This window comes from Heterodontus francisci, chromosome 12 (genome assembly GCF_036365525.1).
Source record: "Heterodontus francisci isolate sHetFra1 chromosome 12, sHetFra1.hap1, whole genome shotgun sequence".
Classification (NCBI taxonomy): domain Eukaryota; kingdom Metazoa; phylum Chordata; class Chondrichthyes; order Heterodontiformes; family Heterodontidae; genus Heterodontus; species Heterodontus francisci.
Genome location: NC_090382.1, coordinates 116130014 through 116154780, shown reverse-complemented (window position 1 = coordinate 116154780; position 24767 = coordinate 116130014). Strand labels below are relative to the sequence as shown.

The window sequence follows — 24767 nt, the reverse complement described above, 5'->3', positions numbered from 1 at the left end:
CAAAGCGGTCACCCAGTCTGCGCTTGGTCTCCCCAATGTAGAGGAGACCACACTGTGAGCAGCGAATACAGTATACTACATTGAAAGAAGTACAAGTAAATCGCTGCTTCACCTGAAAGGAGTGTTTGGGGCCTGGGATAGTGAGGAGAGAGGAGGTAAATGGGCAGGTATTACACCTCCTGCGATTGCAAGGGAAGGTGCCCTGGGACGGGGACGAGGTGGTGGGGGTAATGGAGGAGTGGACCAGGGTGTCGCGGAGGGAACGATCCCTTCGGAATGCTGACAGGGGAAGGGAGGGGAAGATGCGACTGGTAGTGGCATCACGCTGGAGGTGGCGAAAATGGCGGAGGATGATCCTTTGGGTATGGAGGCTGGTGGGATGAAAAGTGAGGACAAGGGGAACCCTGTCACGGTTCTGGGAGGGAGGGGAAGGTAGAAAGTAGGTGTACGTATTATGTCTGTTGTTTTAGCTGTAGATTAGTAAGGGGACAAGAGGGAAAGAAGCTAAAGAAGGATTAATGGTGGGTGACAATGGTGAAGGAGATTTGAGGCATAGTCCTATTTAACATGAAATAACTTTTTGTAGCTGAGCCCCACCCAATAAATTCAAATTTAAAATATTTGTAATGAATTGCTTTTTGCTTGAGTTTGAGAATGAATACAAGCAAAGAACTTAACTGAAAGGTTCAACTGTTCTGTCTAAAGGAACAGTGTAAATGTTAGAGGATTCAGCTTTCTGCCCTGTTCTGGCAGCAGGTTAGAGCAGTGTAGGGACCGCTTGCCTGCACATTGGAATGCTATTGCAGTCACACATAGGAATAGTGATGAGCATTCTCACCTTCATATTGTTATCTCTTCGCAAAAGAGGTTTTGGCAGACTGACCTGTGAAAATGGAAACTCTGCAGGGGATGTATTTTCCTCTCTGTTAATCTTTACCAAAAGCAAAGTAGGCCTGATGAACGTAAGCAAGACTGGAAGAAATGTGGCAACGGCTGCCTCTTTCAGTGCTACCTTTGAACATTGCTTCCATGCAAAACTGTATTAATGGGATTTAGCTATCGTTCCCCCATCCCTGCAGGAATTCTCCAGGAATTTAAAATTCATCTCCTGGTCACTGCTGCCAGCAACCTGTGACTAACATTATGGGAGCATTACAAAAAAAAAATGTTTTTCTTTGAATGCTTTCATTTTTGAGTTGATTGATGGAGGGAGGTGCTGCTTGACTGGGTGGTGTGGCTGGAGGCAGGATACCATGTGATGAAACTTCCAGGAATAAGTCCAACTCGAACAGAGGAGAAGGATTGTAAATAAATTGAACACTCAGCTCAAAATTGCGTCCTTTTTTTAAGTGAAAGAAATCCCAGTCATTCCCTACTGGTTTGAGAGACCCTTCCCCACCTACAGCAGGTGCTATACGGCAAGTACTCATTAACCTCAGGATGCCGCTGTTTTACAGCAATTAAAGTCCTCTGGCTTTAGAGGAACTCGGCCACATTAGGTGTGGCTCTGCCTCAGCAGGATAGTACACTCTGGGAATATCGCTCCTGTCCCCTTGAATTGCCGCATTCTCTTGACTTGCAGAGAGCAACACCTGAGGAGATCCAGTCATCAATCTGTGCCATTTCAGCCCACAATACATTTTCCAAACATTGATCCAGTGTAAAAGGTTTGGAGCCATGAAGATTTACTGAGAAATGTTTCACTGCCTCGCCCACACTGACTGTTCAGTGCTGTGTAAAGAGTAGATGTTCCTCAATGTTTCATATCCGGTCAAATATAGGTGCAGCCCAAATGAAATAACCATCGGCAGTCAGTGGCTGTATTAGTAAATAAAGCACACAGTGAGCAACGCAGCCATCATTCAGAAAAGACACGATGCCAACTTACCCAACAAGAAGTGATTGTTAGTGAATCATCTGAAAGAGGAATGGTGACGTCGTTTGTGCTGTTTGCTGTGTCAGAGATGTTGCAGTCATCATTTCGCAATGATGTCATGTTTACACACCATTTTGTTTCTTTTAAAAAGGGAATCATTGTCAGGATGTGGGCATTTATTGCCCATCCCTTGTTGCCCTGTAAAGGTAGGGGTGGGTCTTCTCCTTGAACTGCTGCTGTCTGTGTTTGTAGCCGTGTGTTGTTACACAATTACCATCCTAGGCCAGTCTTCTCTTTGTACACAGTTGGGAGGTTGGGTCACTCCTGAAGCAACATGGGAGTTCACAGAATACGAAGCGCCACTACAGGATTCTCTGGCAGCCATGATGTTGAGCACACTCCCTGGTGGGCTTGATCGACCACGAAGGCAGGCCTGTTTAATCCTCAGTCTGCCCTGATTTAGTTAATCGCAACCAGAGAGTGCATGATGACCATAGATATCACCTCAGCATTCCTGCTGCCAGGGTGAGGGGTAGAATTAACTTCAAGTCTCGCTTTGATCACTATCCAAAAGAAAAAGAAAAACTTGCATTTGTGAGGTATTTTTCACTACTACCCAATACAGCCAATGAAGTACTTTTAAAGTGTAGTCACTATTGTAATGGAGGACATGCAGCAACCAATTAGTGCACAGCAAGCTCCCACAAACAACAATGTGACTATGACCAGATAATCTGTTTTAGTGATGTCGACTGAAGGTTAAATATTGGCCAGGGCGCTGGGTGAACTCTCCTGCTCTTTTTCAAAATCATGCCATGTGATCTTTTATATCCATCTGAAAGGGAAGACGGGGCTTAGATTTAATGTCTGATCTGAAAGGTCGCACCTCCAACAATGCAGCACTCCCTCAGTACTGCACTGGGAGTCATAGAGTTATACAGCACAGAAACAGGCCCTTCGACCCATCGTGTCTGTGCCGGCCATCAAGCACCTAACTATTCTAATCCCATTTTCCAGCACTTGGCCCGTAGCCTTGTATGCTATGGCTCATCTAAATACTTCCTAAATGTTGCGAGGGTTCTTGCCTCTACCACCTCTTCAGGCAGTGCTTTCCAGATTCCAACCATCCTCTGGGTGAAAGATTTTTTCCTCAAATCCGCTCTAGACCTCCTGCCCCTTACCTTAAATCTATGCCCCCTGGTTATTGACCCCTCCGCTAAGGCAAAAAGTTTCTTCCTATCTACCCTATCAATGCCCCTCATAATTTTGTATACCTCAATCAGATCCCCCCTCTGCCTTCTCTGCTCTAAGGAAAACAACTCTAGCCTATCCAGACTCTCTTCTTAGCTGAAATGCTCCAGCCCAGGCAACATCCTGATGAATCTCCTCTGCAGCCTCTTCAGTGCAGTCACTGTATCAGCCTTACACTGGCTGCAGATGAACCTGTGTGAGTGGCTATCAGGGGAGGACAGTGTTAGACCCAGCTGATGCCTCTTATGATGGATTGTGAGTGAGAAGGAAAGTAATTGCATTCACACAATGCCTTTCACTATCTCAGGACATCCCAAAGTGCTTCCTAACCCCTCTGGGGTATGATAGCATAATGGTTATGCTATTGGTTTAGCAATCTAGAGACCTAGACCACTGATTCAGCAATATGAGTTCAGATCCCACCATGGTAGCTGGGGAATTTAATTTCAGTAACTAAATAAACCTGGAATAAAAAGCCAGTCTCTGTAATGATGACCATAAAATTATAAAATAAAACTATGTGATTCACCAGTGTCCTGCAGTGAAGGAAATGGTTGTCTTTACCTGCTTTGGCTAAGTGTGACTCCAGCCCTACAGCAAAGTGGTTGATGCAAGAAGGTTGCTTACCACCTCAGGGGCAATTAGGGATGGGCTTGTTTATTACATTAAAGGCGCTATATAAATGCAAGTTTTTGCAGTGCCACAGCCTGTGAATTAATTTTTAAAAAAGTACTTCTTGAAATTCAGTCACTGTTGATGTAGGAAATGATGAACACACAACAAGCTCCCATAAACTGGAATTTATTTCAGTCACATTGATTGAGGGATAAACATTGGGCAGGACACCAGGGAGAGCTCAATGCTCTGCTAAACAGTGCCATGGGATCTTGTGCCCACTTGAGCAGCCAGACTGGGTCTCAGTTCAACATCTTATCTGAAAGATGGCACCTCTGACAACGAGCACTCCCTCAGTAGATTTTTGGACACATCTCAGGCTTGGGATGTAAACGAACAACCTTAAAACGCAGAAGTGAGAGTGCTACCCACTGAGCCTTAGTGAAAAGCCCAGCTAGAGGCTCCCTCAACTGGGTGCTGACCAATGACTTCTGTTTGGAAAAATAGGGGTGTGAACAATATTAGTCGCAGGTCTGTTACTCCTGATGTTTGAAGAGCCAGTCATCACTCACAACCCAGCTTCACGTATGAAGAACAACAGGTTTGATGAATTATCATTGATACCTTGAAGTCACATCCCAGGACAAGATGGGGGTTGAGGGAGAATTGAGTGGTGAAAATAAACAACACCCTTAGCAGTTACTTTGATATGAAACAAACAAAGTCAGACACAAGTAACCTTCATGGAAATAATCTGATAATGTTAACAACGAGCGAGCTGACAGTTGGAGTCACTTAATGTAACATTGACGCCCTTTTAGAGCAGACTCAAGGTTAGAGAAACAATTTTGAAACTTGTGTTTTTGTTCAAGGAAGTGAGTTGACTCACCTTTGATCCCTTTTGAAAGGGGTTTGGTTTGATATATGTTCAGAAGGTTGCTAGAGATATTAATAACGGTGTGCATTTCTTTTCAGGAGAGGGTGTCCCTTGAAGTAGTGAATCAGCAGTTAATACTGGGCAGATCGTCCATAATAGATTCCTTTGTGGATTCTGGGTGATAATTTTTTCTCGATCCACATTTTATGTTCTGATGCCCAACCTCAGCACAGAGGCCATGTGCCCCTCAAGAGGACATCCTCACCCAGAGCTACCTGCTCCAGTTGTGTTTCCTGCTGTTTCCCCATATCCTGTAATGATTTTCCCCTAATTCCCTCTGGGCACAAAACCTCTCATGTGGGAATTTCCTTGGGCTGGAGCAGGGGTTTCTGCTAGTCGGCTGCCATAGTTTTGGTGGAAATCCCGCTTACTCGTCTAATCCAAAATTTATGGCGAGGTTACGGTGGCTGATCAAGAGAACACAAGAGAATTCCCAGCGATGGCTCTTTTGAGGATGTTCCTATGCACAGTTGTCCATGTCAGTGCTGTTTTGGGAGAATAGCTGTTCTCAACGGATTTAGTTCTATCGTCATCGCCCCACCTATCTTCCCACCAGCTGTGAGCATAGCTATAAACATTTACTCAGTGCTGACAGTCATCCTTTCATGCCTTTATATGAGCACATCCATCTTACCAGGCACAATGAACTCTGAGTCTTATTGCCATCACTAAAGTAAACCCAGGTAGAGAACAGAATGTAATTCTTTCTACAGAGGTGTCAATCCTGTACTATGCGACCAGTCATGTTACTCAGATGGTGAGTCAGCTATGACCATGACTTTGTTTTCTTATTGTCCCTGATATTTGTCCTTTCTATTATCCTCCCCTCGCCCAATATTCTTCCCATGCTAGACTGAAGATAGATCATCCACTACATACAATGACAGAGCATTTACACCACAGAAATAGGCCAGCTCTCTTATCATTCTGATAAATTTCCTTTGCTCCTTCGCGAACTTGCAGATATCCTACATTCTTGTTCTTCCCCTTTTACTCGTGATTCTCGATTTTAAAAAGTTATACACTCTTTAAATCTGACCTTCAAACATGACCTGTGCTCAAGAGGAAGGGTGAATTTAATCATCAGTGATTTTTACCTGTCATCTCCTCTCGTAACTGACTGTTGCATTTGAGTGTAGATATTTTCTGTTGGCCGCATTAGCAGGCGCATTACTTGATCATTTTATAATACTCTTGCAAAGCTACATTGGAACACCATTCAGAGGAATAACAAGCAACTGTGTTAAGAATTCATCCATGAACATTGCCAGACAATTTCTAAAAGCTATAGAAATATAGAGTTCAGAGTTGGAAGCTGCACTGTTGAGAGATCAAAAGATCTAGGATTCAGCTGTTCAAATGTGGCTTGTGTGTGTTGAATCTAGGCTGTACATCTTCATATTTGTATATAGAAAAAGACTTGCATTTATGTAACACCTTTCAAGACCTCAGGACATCCCAAAATACTTTGCAGCCAATGAATTACTTTTGAAGTGTAGTTACTGTTGTAGGGAGAAGAGGCAGCCAATTTGCAAACAGCAAGATCCCACCAACAGCAATGTCATAATAACCAGATAATTTTTTTGAGATGCATTCATGGGATGTGGGCATCGCTGGCCAGGCCAGCATTTATTGCCCATCCCTAATTTCCCTTGAGAAGGTTGCAGTGAGCCACCTTCTTGAACTGCAACTGTCCCTGTGGTGAAGTTACTACCACAGTGCTATTAGGGAGGGAGTTCCAGGATTTTAACCTAGTGATAAGGAAGGAATAGCGATGTATTTCCCACTCCATATGGTGTGAGACCTGGAGGGGAACTTGGCCGAAGTGATGTTCCCATGCACCTGCTGCCCTTGACATTGTAGGTGGTAGAGGTCGCAGGTTTGGGAGGTATTGTTGAAGGAGATTTGGTGAGTTGCTGCAGTGCTTCTTGTAAATGGTACACACTGCTGCCACTGTGCACCAGTGGTGGAGGGAGAGAATGTGGTAGATGGGGTGCCAATCAAGCGGGTTGCTTTGTCTTCGATGATGCTGAGCTTCTTGAATGTTGTTGGAGCTTCACTCATCCAGGCATGTGGAGAATATTCCATCACACTCCTGACTTGTGCCTTGTAGATGGTGGACAGGCTTTGGGAAGTCAGGAGGTGAGTTACTCACCTCAGAATACCCGGTCTCTGACCTGCTTTTGTACCCACAGCATTTATATGACTGGTCCAGTTAAATTTCTGGTTAATGGTAACCCCGCCCCCGGATGTTGATGGTGGGGGTTTCAGCGATGTTAATGCCATTGACCATTAAGGGAGATGGTTAGATTCTCTCTTGTTAGAGATGGCCATTGCCTGGCACTTGTGTGGCACGAATGTTACTTGCTACTTATCAGCCCAAGCCTGGATGTTGTCCACGTCATGCTGCATATGGGCATGAATTGCTTCAGAATCTGACGAGTTACAAATGGAACTGAACACTGTGCAATCATCAGCGAACATTCCCACCTCTGACCTTATGATGGAGGGAAGGTCATTGATGAAGTAGCTGAAGCAAGTTGGGACTCGGGCACTACCTTGAGGAGCTCCTGCAGTGATGTACTGGGACTGAGATGATTGACCTCCAACAGCCACAACCATCTTCCTATGTGTTAGGTATGACTCCAACCAATGAAGAGTCTTGCCACTGAATTAAGTGATGTTGATTGAGAAGTAAACATTAGTCAGGACATGGGGGAGAACTCCCCGGCTCTTCTTCAAAATAGTTCCGTGGGATCTTTTGCGTCCACCTGAAAGACAGCACCTCTGGCACTGCAGCACTCCCTCAGTCTTACACTGAAGTGGAAGACTGGGCTTTATGCTCAGGACTCTGGAGTAGGACTGAAAAGCTTCTAACTCAGGCAGAAATGCTGACACTGAGCCACAGCTGATGCTTATATAGTAAATGTGTTGCCTGTTTTATTTAATGAAAGCTGAACCCTCTTTTAACTCAGTTTGAACATATCTGTGATGAGATGGGACATAAAACTACCTACTTATAAATTCTCATCACGGTGATTTTTACTGCTTGTAAAGTCATCTGAACAGTACATTTACTGAGAGCGAGGCTTTGAGCTGCAGCTGCATGGGTCTCTTGTGAAAATTTAAGTAGCAGTACAGATTCACAAGTATTGATGTACTGCAGCACACCAATGACCATCGCAGTCCGATCATACAGGAACTGGACTAGTGGGCTCAGTACATCAGCTGCATGGTCAATTCATAGCTTCCAAAGTTGCACTTTAATAGGGAAAAAGGACAACAGATGAAATCTTTTCAGTTGTTTCTCGGGAGCAAGGATTGCAACATTTATCCAGTAACCTGGAAACCTGCGTGTAAACAGTGGCACAGTGGCGCAGTGGTTAGCACTGCAGCCTCACAGCTCCAGGGAGCCGGGTTCAATTCTGGGTACTGCCTGTGTGGAGTTTGCAAGTTCTCCCTGTGTCTGCGTGGGTTTTCTCCGGGTGCTCCGGTTTCCTCCCACAAGCCAAAAGACTTGCAGGTTGATAGGTAAATTGGCCATTATAAATTGTCACTAGTATAGGTAGGTGGTAGGGAAATATAGGGACAGGTGGGGATGTTTGGTAGGAATATGGGATTAGTGTAGGATTAGTATAAATGGGTGGTTGATGGTCGGCACAGACTCGGTGGGCCGAAGGGCCTGTTTCAGTGCTGTATCTCTAATCTAATCTAAACCATAACATCGCACACTTGGAGGCTGACCAAATGCTGACAGCAGAAGATAAATGATTGTTTAGGAAAAGTCTGCCAGCAACAGTTTGTAAATGGACACGTGATGCACGTGATAATAAAGACCTTTGAATAATGACCACATACACAAAGAAAGTGGCTGGTGCCTGTAGGACCAGCAAAAAGAAAAGGACTTTGCAATTATATAGCACCTTTCGCGATGTCAGAATGCCCTAAAGTTCTTTACAGCCAATTAAATACTGTTCAAAGTATCATCATTAGTAATCCCTCATGTTGAGGGTAATTCCTCCTTGCGGGTGCCTGGGTGGAAGTGAGATGTCAGTGTTGCCTGTGGGTTTGCAGATTGTTTCTGAGCCCTATCTTAGCCTTGCAGGCTCTCCCACAGTGAGGACAGCGGATGTCGGCGGTAGAGGTGATGGTGGATTGTTGGCTCGAGCAGCTGCCCTCTCTTTCCATCTCTCTCGTTGTTCTATCTCAGTGGCTGCTCTCATTGATTGGAAGGTCTTGACTCCTTTTTTGATGATGGATCGTCATTTTGGTCACGATCGGGCATCTGCTTCCCATGTATTTATGTTAATGGAGCAGAACTTCATGGAGACTTTGAGATTGTCTTTGAAACATTTCCTTTGGCGCCTGTGTGAACGGGTTCCCTGGCGTAGCTCTGAGTGGAGCATCTGTTTGGGCAGTCTGGAGTCAGGCATTCTGACAACATGTCCTGTCCATCACAGCTGATGTGAGATTATCATGGCCTCTATACTTGGCATATCAAAAACTTGAGTACATAATTTACCACAGTGGATTTAGTGGTGTACCTGTTCAGCAATGTCAGATTTTTGGGATAGATAGCTTCCAAGATATGGGAAGTGAGGGAAATTTTCCACCACTTCACCATGAATGCCATTTGAAGGCCTTGGATTTGGTGTGGGCTGGTCAAGGATTTTAGTCTTCCTGGTGTTCCCATGTTCATAGGCTTCGGTAAATACGTTAACTATCTGTTGTTGTTCTTCAGAGTGGACACTAATTTGTGCATCATCAGCATATTGTAGTTTGAATATAGAAGTGGTTGTTGTCTTGGTTTTGGCCTTCAGCTGGTTGAGGTTGAAGATTTTACCATCAGTGCGCTAAGTTATTACCACACCGGGGGAGGGGGAGCCCGTCAGTGGTAAGCTGCAGTGTTGCTGCGGGAGAGATTGAGAATAGTGTTGGTGCAGTGACATACCCCTGTTTGATGCCTGTTTTGTCAGGGAAGGGGTCTGTAGTGGAGCTATTGATAGTACTGTTACTTGCATATTGTCACGTAGGAGAGGGATGATGTTTGTGAACTAACCTGGGCATCCATATTGCTGTAGCTTCCAAAGGACAGTTCAGTTCACTGAGTCGAAGGCTTTTGTGACATTGAAGATAGTCATGTACAAGGGGGTGTTCTGCTCTCTGCACTTTTACGGAAGCTGTTCCCCTGGTGGATCGGAAGCCACACTGGGACTCTGGAAGGACCTCCTTTGCAATTGGCGAGAGATGATAAAGAAGTAACCTAGCTAGGACTTTGCCAACAGTCGAGAGCTGTGTCCCTGTAGTTTATACAGTTCAGATGGTCTCCTTTCTTGAAGATTGTGATCATCGTGGCATCTCTAAGGTCACTTGGAATTTCTGCATTCTGCCAGAGCTTCACAAATAGGGCGTGTATCCGAGAGATCAGTATGTCACCTCCGTGTTTCAGTCCTGTAGGAATATTGTCAGGACAGGAAGCTTTGTTGTTTTTCATCTGACTGACATCAGTTATCACTTTGTCGAGCATTGGATCATCGTCTAGCTCACTTCTGATTGGATGTTGTGGGAGATTTTCCAGCAGGTGCATAACCACCATGGAGTTCTGATTGAGTACTTCTACACAGTGCTCGTTCCAGCTGGGTGCTGATACTGTCCTTGTCTTTGAGGAGAGTCTCGCCATCTTTGGATCTTACCAGTGTTGGTTTGTGTGTTGAGGGTCCATAGATCTCTTTGGTTGTCTTGAAAAAGGCACACGTGTCATGCATGTCAGCGAGGAGTTGAATTTCCTCAGCCCTCTGTCCACCATTTGTTTTTCAAATTCAAAATCTTCTTTGAACATCAGCTTTGACTATCTGGTGGGTGAGCTTTTCTGTGGAGTTTGGATCCTGTTGCCAGGTTTGGAATGCTGTCTGTTTACAATCAATGAGTTTGCATTTTTCAGTATTGTTCTTATCAAACCAATATTGGTGCTTTTTAGTGTCCGAGAATGATTTTTTTATGGGATGTGGGCGTCGCTGGCAAGGCCAGCATTTGTTGCCCAGCCCTAATCGCCCTTGAACTGAGTAGCTTGCTAGGCCATTTCAGAGGCATATTAAGAGTCAACCACGTTGTTGTGGGACTGGAGTCACATGTAGGTCAGACCAGGTTAGGACAGCAGATTTCCTTCCCTAAAGGACATTAGTGAACCAGATGGGTTTTTACAACAATTGATAATAGTTTCATGGCACCATTACCGAGATTAGTTTTAATTCCAGATTTTGAAAAATTAACTAATTGAATTTAAATTCCACCAGGTGTTGTGGTGGGCTTTGAACCTGTATCCCCCAAGGCATTAGCCTGGGCTTCTGGATTACTAGTTTAGTGACATTACCACTATGCCACCGCCTCCCCATTTCTTGGAATGTTTAAGGAATGTTGGATTTCCATGATTACCAGTCTTGGACAATCTTGGACATTGCTTGATAGGATGACCACCCATTCCTGTAGTTTCCGATTGATTTGTTCTTGAAATTCTTTGAGTTTGGTCTTGCTTGACAGGTCAGAGACCTTGAACTTCCTCCGGACCTCTTGCGGCTGTTGGTTCCTTATGGGGCCAACACAAGCACCATTACCATGAGAATGAGTTGGGGGTCTGTCCAGAACTCGTTGGCTGTAACCATAGCACGTGTTATGCACATCTTTTCGATCTCTGGTCCTGCCCTCACCGGTGGGTGGCGGATAGCTGGAACAACCTCCAGATATGGAGGCTAACTGCAAAATAAGCGGACCTCTCCTGACGTATAAACAGTCACGGACTGCAGCGGCAGGGTGTTTAGGGTGGGAGAGGTAGAGAGTGGTGCCTCTACATCATCTAAAACCCCCGTAAACCTACTTTACAACACCCTGTAACATGAGGAGCAAGGACCCCATTCAATAACTCCAGCACAGCAAAATCTTTCAATTGTGGATCAGCTGATGGCTGTGAAGGTGGACGAAAGGTTGCAAACGGGCCTTGTCCTGATCATTGAAACCAGGCAAGACAGTGTGGACCCTGCTGTGCAACAGGCCTCCCACTCTAAAGACACCACACACAGGGCCTTCTCTGGATTGTAAATTTCCTCAAGCCCTTTTGATGATCAGCTAATAGCGATGGGGCCAGCATCTTGATATCTGGGAGCTTCTAGTCACAACCTGACAGAAAGGCAGCAGTTACCAATTAACCACTCCACTTTTAATTGAGGGAGATTTGTGGCTCGGTGTTTGTAGCTGTGTCTGAGCAGCCCTCTTCAGGATTAGCTTTGCTCATTCCAGTAGGGGAAGGGGCTAGAAACGGTGCTCTAAAAATAGCCTGCCTCCCTCCAAACCCAGCTGGAAAACTGCATCCACCAGGATCACCCATCAGCAGTCGAAATTCACAAAAACAAACAAGATAGGATCTTGGAATATCAGGTCGCCAATGGATAACTCAAAATGACCCAGGAGAGGAACAGTGACAGAGCCCGCGAGCTTCGATGCCTAGACATTGACATAGTAGCCCTTAGCAAGACCTGTAGAGCAGATGAAGGACAAATCAAAGAACATGCTATGCTTTCTTCTGGAAAAGGAAATTACAAGAAGAATGCAGAATTCATGGAGTCGGCCTTGCCATCAAAACCGAGCTCATGAAAAGACTCTATAAGCCCCCTGTGGTATTGATGAGTGTCTTGCAACACTCAATCTTAAGCTCAAAGGCAATCAATCTGCCACCATCATCAGTGTTTACATACCTACTTTGGAATCAAAGTGCAGTTACTGTTATGATGTAGGGAACTCAGCAGCCAATTTGTACACAGCAAGCTCCCACAAACAGCAATGTGATAAATATTGGTTGGGAGATAAATATCGACGAGGACACCAGGAAGAACTCCTCTGCCTTTCTTTCAATGAGGTGATGAGCCCTTTTCTGTCCATTTCAAAGGACAGACAGGACTGCAGTTTAACATCTCATCCAAAAGACAGCATTGTCAATAGTCCAGCACACACTCAGTACTGCACAGAGGTGGCAGCCTGGATTCCATGCTCAAATCTCTTCAGTAGGAATTGAATCCCCAACTTTCATGGCCCCAGCGGTGAAAGTTCTACAAACTTAGCTATGGTTGACACTCCAGCAGTCAATATGTGTCATGCATTACCCGATGGACTCATTCTCACAAGTTGTGCTAGTATTCGTTCCAATGTGGGACTTTGTTCACTGTGCTCGGTTGGTAGCAGTCTTGCTTCTAAACCATGGAGGTGTTAGGATCAATCCCCATTATAGGATTGAGCATACATTCTAGGCTGAAATTCCAAGTAGCATTGTGCATGCTGTATATGAGCAGGTGTTGTATTCTCGATGAGACCTTGCACTAAGTGCTTGCCAGTCTGTTCAGGTGGATGTAAAAGATCCCAAGACACATATTTGAATAGCATGGAGTTCTCTGCTGTCCTGGCTAGCACTCCTCTTTCAGTCAACACCACAAAGAGCAGATTAACTGATTCATTACATTTGCTGTTTACATGATCCTGCTGAGCCCAAATTACTCATTGCTCACAAAACAGTGACTAAGTTTCAAAAGTAATTCATTGGCTGCAAACTGCTTTGCAAAGTCTTGACTGCGTGAGAGGTATTATAAAGGGAGTTTATCTATCTCTTTTAGTTCTGCCACTCATTGTTTCTTTGGCTCTCTCTCTCTCTCCCTCCCTCCCCCCTTTTCATTTCCCTTCATCTCCTTTCTCTCTTGTTCATAAAATTGCATGGTAATTATTACAATACGGGAACAGGCCATTTAGCCTGAACAGTCCGTGTTGGTGGTGTTTCCCTGCAGTGGCTCTCCCAGCAGGCTGAAGCACGCCTTCCGATAAAACAAGGTAAGTTTACGAGTTTTCTATGTGGGCCAGGGGGAATAGCAATTCTCCTCATAGCCTCACAAGGAAAGATGCAGCCTCCTCTGCTCAGCAGCCACACAACACAACCCTTTCCCTCCTGAGACATGTACATTTTTTTGGTGGCTTAACAGGGTAAATGCTGGGAGGATGTTTGCCCTGACTGAACTAGTGTTCACAGTCTCAGGATAAGGGGCCAGCCACTTGGCACTGAGATGAGGATAAATTTCTCCACTCAAAGGGTTGTAAATCTTTGGAATTCTCTACCCCAGAGAGCTGTGGATCGTCAGTTGTTGCGTATATTCAAGACAGAGATAGATTTTTCGATATTAAGGGAATCAGGTGATATGGGGATAGTGTGGGAAGATGTATCTGAGGATTGGTGCATAGACATTTTCTGCCAACACTTGTGAAACCTGAGGGTGTTTTTGCGGTCTTTAGGTAGGATGCATCACCTCTCAGGTTTCAACACATTTATCCTGGGCACATCATGGGTTTGGGTTCCTGTTGTGTTGATCCCAAATCCAATTTCTCCTGTGCATTCTGCCTTCATCGCAGTCTTACTGACACCTGAGGGATTGTTTAAACAAAGCGATATCCCCTGCAACACTCTCCAAAAGACAGTGCCATTCATCTCCCGGTGTACCCTTGGAATCTGTGGAGTTACTTACACTTTCCTGTTGTGTGTTGCTTCTGGTTCCTCCTCTCCCCCAAAGAGCAATAAATTCCCCAATGATCAACTCCTCAGCTCTCTTGTGGTGATGCAGATTCATCCCAACAGTTTCATTGGTAACCTCTTTTTCAGTCCTGATTTCTTACATTCCCTCATTGGTGGCTCTGCTGTCTAAACCCTAAGCTCTGGAATTCCCTCCCTAAACCTCTCCAACTCTTTCTCCTCCTTTAAGACACGCCTTCAAAAAGCCTAACTCTTTGACCAAGCCTATGGTTACGTGTCATTATGTCTCCTCACGGGGCTCAGTGTCAATTTTTCTTTGATAATGCTCCAATGAAGCACCTTGGGACATTTTACTACTTTACGGGCATTATCGGAATGCAAGTTGTTGTTGATCTTCTTCAGACATCCTCTATATCTCTTGTCATACAACATCTAAACAGGGCACCCGATGTTCACCTGCAAGCATTAGCATAACCTCTCTCTCTCTCTTTAAGAGTAATGTCTGTACCTTCCACACATTCTCCAGTACATACCAACCTCAACATGATTCTGTCGGCACATAGGGTGAGAGGGCAAGCACTCAGAAATATGGCTGAGTTGCCCCCTTTCATCACACGAACCAAGCAGACTATAGCACTTAGTAATTTGAAACCTCAAGCCTCGCTGTCAGAAGATAAGTGGCAATCAACCAACTCTTAAATGGTTTCAAATGAAATCTGGGGAATGACTTGATAGAAGAAAGGGAACATTAATGTGATTTTTCACGTGAAACATCCACATGTTATGACGGGGAACCTGACCCTTCAGATAAATGGAAACCATGCTGCATTAGCTGATGTATTGCGAGGCTCGTGGGTGCCAAGTTCAATGTCTTAGGATTGCAAGGTTGAGCTTTAATTGATGCTGGATTGGCAGCATATTGAACAGGGCCAGGCAAATCTGTTCTTCTGCTACATCCTGTACATATTAAATAATTATCTGGCACTTCTAGTCTATTTGTCACCACCATGAGTCATGTACTTTTGCTCCTTATTGATGGAAGGGGGTCTAATAATTATTTATGCATGTGTACGCTGCTGCCACTTTAATCGTCATCACCTCTGGCCTTTGAAGGCCAGACACGTCAACTTGGTGGCAGCAGCTGTCATCGCTGAAATGCAAGAGGCGATTTTATTCCATTAAGCTTTTTTTGCTGGTGCAGATGTGCCGCTGCCTCTCGTACAGCAAAGGAAGCTTTGATATAACTTCGAGTGCGGCAGAGGCAGTCTATATCCAGTGAGATCAATTCTGGGCTGTCGAAGGCTGATTCTCCCCTCAAAGGGAAATTCTGATCTTACCAGCTGTGAAAGTTTGGTGGATCTGAAAGTTAGTCGTGAGGACGGATTATCACATGCCATCTTGGCATTTCAGAACTGCTTCTCAATGAGTCTTTCTATGGTAGCGCAGAGCAGTTGGTGCTGCAGAATCTTCCCATTCCCATACACTGATGCAATAGACTGAGGTTCCACCCCAGAGAGTTGTGGATGCTCCATCGTTGGATACATCTAAGGCTGGGATAGATAGATTGTTGGACTCTCAGGGAATCATAGCATATGGTGAGTGGGTGGGAAAGTGAAGTTGAAGCCTAAAATCAGCCATGATCGTATTGAATGGTGGAGCAGGCTCGATTGGCCATATGGTCTACTCCTGCTCCTATTTCTTGTGTTCTTGTGCTTTAATTCATTCTCGGGCTGTGTGCATCACTACTGGCATTTTATTTCCCCTCCCCAGTTGCCCTGAGCCGGTGGTGGTGGACTGTCTTTTTGAAACAAAACAATGGAGCGGTTTGCTAGGTCACATGAGAAGGCAGTCAAGGGTCAACCCATGTTGATGTGGAACTGTAGTGGCATATAGGCCCAGATTAGGTAAGGACCATGGGTTTCCTTTCCAAAAGAATATTTGTGAGCCAACTGGATTTTTGTAACAATCCCAGCAGTTGACATATAAAGCACAAAAAGAGGCCATTCAGCCCAACTGGATGCTGCTACTTGGTCATTTTTACTGAGACCTGTGTTTTTTTTAATTTCCAATTTTCTTTTATAACTGAATTCAGATTCTCAAAATGACAGTTTTGGGATTTGAACTCAATGTTCTTCTGGAGTATTAGTCTAGGCCTCTAGTTAATAGACCAGTAACATAACCAATACACTGGAGAAAGTTTAGTAGTGGCATTCCTCTCTTCTGAGTCAGAAGATACAGGGTATGACCCCATCCCCCTGCTCCCCCCACAAAACCACCGGCATTCCCGACGAGTGCATAGAGGAGCTCCGGTGCTGAACTTCAGCTAGGCATCCAGTGGGTGTAAGATAGTGGTGGATATGGTTCTAATTTGTATATTGCTGGTATCTTGGCCTACATTGATGTAATCACTGACAAAGCAAATACCGAGCGTAGCAAGTGACTGGAGTGAGAACAGGTCCTCTAGGGGCTGAAACACACAGCTCCGCAATCTTATCAGTTGACCCTGACTAGTTATATGTATCAGAAATAATCTGCCTCCCACATAGCCATTTCTGGCCTCTTGCATATCTCCGATTTGTATTGCTTCATTGACGGCCGTGCCTTCAGTTACCTGTCTTCTAAGCTTTGGTGTTTCCTCGCTAAACCGTTCCGCCTCGGTACCATTTACTCCTCCTTTAAGAGGCTGTCTTAATACCAAGCTTCTGGCCACCTGTCTTAATAACTCATTTCATGGCTCAGTGTTTGATAGGGCTCAAGTGAAGTGCTTTGGACGTTTTACTACATTAAAGGCTCTATATAAATGTAAGTTGTTGTCAATATATTTCCTGTGAAAACTGAGCAGTGTTGTAAAATATCCGTACATAGTGGAGGCTGCAGCAGAGAGTAGTGATAGACATTTTTATGTACTCTGGATTCTGCATGTCAAATCAGTTGTGGTGTTGCAGGCCAGATTTGGCGAGGCAAACTCATCTTAATATCGCCTGTGATGTCAGAGTAAACATTCTGGGACTCAGCTCCAATTCTCCCTTGACGAGAACAGAGAATCCGACATGTGGATCCGCAGCCCCTGATTTACACACTCCTGATTTTCCATTCATAAAAGGGAATGAGCAGAAAATCCTACTGAATGGCATTCCATTCTTGGAAAACTCAGTTATATATTATAGGACGCTAACTCCAGACACTAACTCCGCCTAGTTCAAGAACCAGTAGGCAAAAATAGCATTTGAATTATTTAACAAATTATGCAGTGGGGTGTTACTGCCTGTTTATTAGGGATCTAGGGTCAGAATCACTTCAGCCAATGTTTTTGAATGATACAAAGCAGTCAGTTAAGACGTTTAACTGAACAAAGTTTAATTGTGTCAACACTATAGGCTGTAGCATCTCTGCCTCCTCCTTTTAAGACCCTCCTTAATGCCCCTCTTCTGGACCAAACATTTGGTTGCTCCTCAATATAACTCCCTCTTTGATTCATGTTTTGGTTAATGATGCCTCTGTGTTTCTTTTCCATGTTAGAAACATTATTAGAAATGCAAATGCCAAAAATACTGTGGATGCTGGATATCTGAAATAAAAAGAGGAAATGCTGGAAATACTCAGCGAGCCTCGAGATATCTTTTGTTTCTTGTCCCGTTTCCACCTCCTTTTGCCTTGTACTGTCATTTAATCTCTGTCTTCCACTCTGTTACTGACCTTCCCTTTTGTTCTTTCCTCTTCTCCCCCCACTTTCCCTGTCTCTGAATTTGTTTAAAACCTGTTACATCTTTAACTTCCTCAAGTTCTGATGAAAGCTCATCCATCTGAAATGTTAACTCTCTTTCTCTCTCCACAGATGATGGGCTGATGAGTATTTCCAACATTTTCTGTTTTGAATTATTCTAAAAGTGAGTTCTTGTTCAATCCATCAGTTGAAAGAATGTCACTCTCTCTGCAGTTCTGACAGGGAGAAAGATTTTTACATCAGTATGTCTAGTTTTTAATCTTACAGACTTAATTGTGTGACCAGGTTATATATATTTCCCACCTAAAGAGAGGGAATTTTATTCCTTCTGCTCCCTATCTGTCAGGTGTATTTACAATTCCAGGAGAGGGGTGATCCTATTCCTGGGGTATATTGAGTCAATGAAACAATTCCACTGCTTTGGACCTGGGATTCACAGTCTTGGATCTGTTTAATTTGGATCCTGCTATTCCTGCTTTCATAAGGGAGGGGAGAAAGGAGAGGAACGAATTTGATGGTGGATAACCAGCTCTATATTAGACACTCAGGGTGGGATTTTAACTCGCACAAACCCATGCAATTGGAGAGAGTTAAAATTGGGCCCGACGTTATTTTGGAACCTTAACAGGAATGCAGTGTCTATAAATGTAACCTTGGTACAATGCAATGGCAAAACAAAACCCAAATATTTGAAGTAAAGGGATGTGAAAGTGTAATTGACATTGATGAACAAAGTGATTCAAAATTGCCTTGTATAGTATTAACAACACCCTGGTGACTCAAATAGAGAGGGCAGCCAATATGCCTGATAACCTTATTCCCTTTGTTTCCTCTACAGCTTGCTCACAGAAGAGTGACCTTCTCCACAGCCAATCAGTCCCAGGATCTGCAAGACCCATCCCAGCACAGTTACTATGACAGCGGGCTTGAAGAATCAGAAACACCAAGCAGCAAGTCATCTTCTGGGCCACGACTGGGACCACTCGCACTGCCCGAGGACCACTATGAACGCACCACCCCCGATGGGAGCATTGGAGAAATGGAGCACCCAGAAAATGGTAATCCATGTTTCATGTTCACACATCACCAGCAACCATGATTGACAATGAAATCCGTTCTCCGAACTCTGTGGAGTTTGGCAGTGAACAGTTCTTTAAAGATAGGGATACGAGGTGAAGTAAACTTGGTAGTGGGGAGAAGGGAAAGACCTAGAAAATGGCTCAATGACTAACCTTAAAAAGAAAAAAAAATTCTGGTTTCCCCTGAGAGCTCAATTAAGCATTGCAGAACAGAAATCCTGTGGTTAACGAGTCAAGATGACATAAACAGAGTTACAATTAACCCTTAGGTGAAGGCAAATTCACCCTAGTACATGTTCCTGAACACTACCTAATGTCCTTTGGGCAATGAAACCTGCCATCTTTGCCTAATCTGGGCTGTATGTGACTGTAGTCCCACACCTACATGGTTGACTCTTAACTGCCCTTTGAACTGGCCCAACACGCCACTCAGTTGTATCAAACCGCTACAAAAAATAATAAGAACTCCTAACGTGTGGGAGCTCCTTCAAGAAGGCAGCTCACCACCAACTTCTCAAGGGCACCTGGAGATGGGCAGTAAATGCCAGCCTTGCTGGGAATGCCCATATCCCAACAATGAACCTTTTTTAAAAATCATCCAATGGCTCTTGCTGTCAGTGCATATGCAGATGTGAGGAGGGGACAGAATCACATCTGGCTATGATTTCCCCACTTCCCCCACCTCCATGCATAGTAAAACAGCCTTGACAAAGAATGCTGGTGGACTCTCACATGAGCAGACACCTGAGTGAGAGATCAGTGGGTGTCCATTGCCCAGGAAGGAGTCGCCATCTGTTGAGAGAGCGTGAAAGGATTGAAGGGTTTTAAAAAGTGGGTGAACTGTTGTCCTGTTCTGAAAGTCACCTCAGTATATTTACAGGACTGAATATAACTACAGTTGAGATGGTGACATCATTGCCTTTTGTCAAAAATTTACTGTTTGAACTTTCTGTTAAAAATATATTTTTTGCTGGTTTCTCCCTCCTACATAATCACCAATTCCTCTCTGGCTCTTCAGCAAGTGACTAGTTTTCTTGTGTGCGCTTACACAGCAAGTGTTGGTAGGAGCTATTCGAACGTGGGGACCATCACAGCTGAGCCTGATTTTGTCCATGCATATCCACTAGATAGCGACCCGGGGCAGGAATCCTGCCTCATTTTATTTTCCTCGATCCTCCACCCTTCTCTAACCTGGGGCAATTGAAACAAATTGTAGTCTACACTCTCTTGCTAAGATCAGGCAATTCCACTCAGAGCAGGAGTGAAATCTGGGACCTTCTAGTTTGTATGGTTTCAGTTACCCTCCGCTTTGAGCAAATGGGACATTGGGGAGAATGTGGGGGTGGAGCTTTAAATTAACTAGTAGGTACAACTCCAACAAAACACAGCAACCATCTCATTTTTAGTTCAGTTTTAAAAAATGATCCAGGAACTAAGAACGGGCGATAACACTCTCATCCTGGTGAGCTGCATTGGTCAACAAAAGTGAGATCAGAACTGGTGTGAGGAAGGGATGTGGTGCTGCAGGGGCAAGGGATTCAGTTGCTCTTGTTTTGGGAGTGTGATCTTTGAGAGTTCTCCCCTTTGAACCCTCCACAACAGGACATGGGCTCCTGAAGCAACATGTAGGCTCCACCCATTGAGCCAGTGTCTGAACTCTCCCCACTGGGTGTAACCTGATGGCACATTCATAGGCCCTCGTGCCTGCTGGTTCATTGCAGGCCGGCTGGTTTAGCATTATGGGTGGGAGTGGGGGATGTGTGTCCAATGGTTGAAGAGCCGAGAGTTTGTAGTCAACTAGGATCCAACAATGCCAACACACCTTTGGAAATGAGCTTTGTGAAAACAAACGGGTTTCCACCTTTGTTCCCAAACATTTACCTGTTGTTATGACCAGGTGAGAAAGGGGTCTAGGGTTCCCTCTCAGACTTCACTTGGTCTTACCGTAACAGGGTTTAATTTTAAACAACTGTGTTTTTAGCTCCCCCTTAGTGAATCCTTGTTCACTGTTTTCTAATTATAAGGCAAAGAAACCAGCCAAACAGTTTTTTTTTAGGTTTAAAGAAGAATGGTTGAAATTTATTAAACTTAAACTCTAATTCGGTCAACGCCTATGGATACATGAGGTGCCCATGCTAGCATCCATATGTGATACACACATGCAGATAGAGATAGAAAAGAGCAGAAGAAATAAAGTGGAAAAGTTTGAGGCAATATCTGAAGATGGTTTTGGTTACTGTTCTTCAAGCTCACTGTACAGTACTTGATTGCCTAGTATTCTTCTTAAACCTTGTTCAATGTAGGAGACTTTCTCTCTTGGGGTTCATGTGTCTTCAGTGGATTTGGAGTTCCGTGAGAAAGAGATGGGAGCGGACAGGAGAGGTCTTCTCAGTCCAGGGGCAAACAGTCTTTCTCAGTTCAAATTCTCTGTGGCTAGTTCAGAAGTAAACCCTGGACCAGCCAGTTAGTCATGTGACCAGCTGGTTTAACCAGTCCTAGCTTTTGTGGATTGTATCACCTTAGCAGTTTCTGGAATGCTCTTCCTTACACCTTCAATGTCTGGTGATCAAAATCCATTGTGGGCTAAGTGGACCAGGGAATAGCCCTTTGTCTCCACAAGCACTGTCTGTTAGTATGCAAATGTCCTTCCAGCCAAGTGTCTGGTGATTTTTTAACAAGTCCTTTCTTCACTTCAGCAACTGTTTAAAATCAATGTTCATATGACAAAATTAATATGCCTCATTCTTGGCAGGTGGGGGCCTGCAAGACAATGTCTACAGAGGTCCTCATATCCAAAGGGGCATCTTAAAGTACTTTACAAGTCAGAGGGGAAAATAAATGGAGTGAGGAGCAGGAATGAAGACTGACAGAATGTTTGAGGGGGTGTGAGAATGTTTGAGGGGAGATGCGGAGGAGAAGTCATGGCTATGAAAAGCAAGGAGTGAAGTGGCGAGTCCGAGGGGCTTAGGGAGTAAGTTTGAAGGCAGCTTAAAAAGAGAACACCAACCTGAAGAACAGCACACTGTTGGAAGTTTGGGGCCGGCAAGCGATTGCTGCATTCGGGTAGGGCAGAACATACGAACATGCGAATTAGGAGCAGATGTAGGCCATTTGGCCCCTCCAGACTGCTCTGCCATTCAATAAGATCATGGATGATCTGTTTGTGTCTCGAATTCCACACTCCCATCTACTCCGATTTCCTTTGATTTCCTTGCCTAACAAGAATCTATCTACCTCCACCTTAAAATTATTCAGTGACCCCGCCTTTGCCACCTTCTGAGGCAGGGAGTTCCAAAGTCGCACAATCCTCTGAGAGAAAAAATTTCTCCTCATCTCTGTCCTAAAAGGGCAACCCCTAATTTTAAAACAGTGCCCCCTAGTTCTGGAAACACCCACAAGAAGAAACGTCCTTTCTACATTCACCCTGTCAAGACCATTCAGGATCTTACAAACTTCAATCAAGTCTCCCCTCACTCTTCTAAACTCCAGTGAAAATAGGCCCAGTCTGTCCAACCTTTCCTCATAAAGACAACCCGCTCATTCCAGATATTAGGCTAGTAAATCTCCTCTGAACCACCTCCAATGCATTCACATCCTTCCTTAAATAAGGAGACCAAAACTGTACACAGTATTCGAGATGTGGTCTCACCAATGCCCTGTATAACTGAAACATAACATCCTTACTTTTATTTTCAATTCCTCTCATAATAAAGGATAGTATTCCATTAGCCTTCTTTATTACTTGCTGTACCTGCATACAAACTTTTTGTGACTCATCCACTAGAACACCTAGATCCCTCTGCACTTCGGAATTCTGCAGTCGTTCTCCGTTTCAGTAATGTTCTGCTTTTTTATTCTTCCTGCCAAAGTGAACACTTCATATTTTCCCACATTATACTCCATCTGCCAGATTTTTTCCCACTCACTCAACCTATCTATATCGGTCTGCAACCTCCTTATGTCCTCTTCACGACATGCTTTCTTTCCTACCTATCTTTGTGTCATCTGCAAATTTAGCTACCATGCCCCATCGCTCCCCTCATCTAAGTCATTGATATAAATTGTAAAAAGTTGAGGCCCCAGCACAGACCCCAGCGGGCCTCCACTCATCACATCCTGCCAGTCAGAAAAGGACCCATTTATGTATACTCTCTGTTTGCTGTCAGCCAGCCAATCAGCTATCCATGCTAATATGTTATCCCCTATACCATGAGCTCCTACTTTACGCAATAACCTTTTATGTGGCACCTTGTCAAATGGGGTATGTTTGCCAACTGTGGCTAGACGTATTCCTGGAAGTTAACTCATGTGACCTGCAACTGCACGCACCCCCTTCCCCCCCCGCACAATCCCGCCATTGATTAGAAACATAGGAGCAGGAGTAGGCCATTCAGCCCATCAAGCCTGCCCTGCCATTCGATATGATCATGGCTGATCATCCATTACAATGCCTTTTTCCCACTCTATCCTCATATCCCCTTTAAGGGTTGCCCATTGTTATGGCTTAGTGCCTTCCTCCACCAATTAGAATGCAATTAGACCGTAAATTACCTGATTGGGTGATTCTTGACTATCAGTCAAACAGCCTTTTCTTCCCATTTCCAATATTTTAATATAACTAATCAACAAAAGTGTTGAAAGAAAATTTTGAAAATTCGCTGATAATTTTTTCCTCATGGTGCCCTGGGGTTTAATCTTTAAATCCTGGAGACTCACAGGAAATCCAGGAGGGTTGGCAATCCTATACGGATTTGACAACAAGGATACACATTTTCAGCTCAATTCTCTGGGGCAGGGAACACAGGGAGAGGTTGCCGATGACGAGATCTCGAATTTCTGGGCGGCAACTCAAGGTGAGAACACCTCTAGGCGCTTACCCATTGTCCCTCGAGACAAGGAGGCGAAAGAGGATAAGATGAGAGGCGGGGGAGGGGGTAGGGGCGCCTTAAACACAGAAGCAAAGTGGGCAAAGCTCAGATTTGTGTTCCTCCTTAAACAAAAGACTTTTGTGGTTCCAAAACTGGAAAAGCAGATAGTGAGATTACTGCAGCGTGCGTGCATGGTCAGTGTCCCCGAAGATGCGTAGAGTCCATTTTAAAAACTTGACAATGAACAACAGCGATTCTAAAATGAAACAAAGTGTTTTCTTTTTCTCCAGCACTATCACTTCCTGCAGTGCAGGTGCACACACAATGCTGTTTACAGACACAACCTGTGCCGTACACAATGACTAATCTCAGCTCCTTTACGTGCCAGTCTACTGGAGTTATTGGTGGTTTACTTCCTGAAGTCTGGTTATTAACAGTCAAGGCTGCCTCGTTCTCACAGTTTGTTTCTTTTTAACTTGTTTTGTTTCATTTCCCCACTTCTTCCCAGTCCGTCAACTATTGTTTTAAAGCTATGCTTAATGTGAAAGACTACATTTCAAACAAAGAGGCAAAATCCGAGTCCACTTCCTTCTTCCTCCGACACTGCAAGTTATTAAAAATATTGTTGCTTGCTTTCTTTTCACTATAATTTCTCATTAGTTTTCTCCCTTCCTCTTTCTGAGGCTGTTCGGAGCCTTGGTGTGAAGTTTAACCCCGCGATGAGCTTCTAACCACATATTCATGCCATCACTAAGACAGCTTATTTCCACCTCTGTAACATCATCCGACTTCACCCATACCTCAGCTTATCTGCTGGTGAAATCCTCATCCATCCTGTTGTAACCTCCAGACATGACTATT

General features: G+C 44.3%; 1 protein-coding gene across 3 annotated transcripts in view; it reads left to right on the top strand.

Moving 5' to 3' along the window:
• LOC137376081 (protocadherin-1-like) overlaps positions 1–24767 on the top strand; it is a 382929-nt gene that overhangs the window by 221402 nt on the left and 136760 nt on the right. For all 3 annotated transcript variants that reach the window (XM_068044102.1, XM_068044100.1, XM_068044101.1), the window contains exon 3: positions 18798–19017. In XM_068044102.1, coding sequence (XP_067900203.1) covers positions 18798–19017 — 220 coding nt within the window. The remainder of the gene's footprint in view (positions 1–18797; positions 19018–24767) is intronic.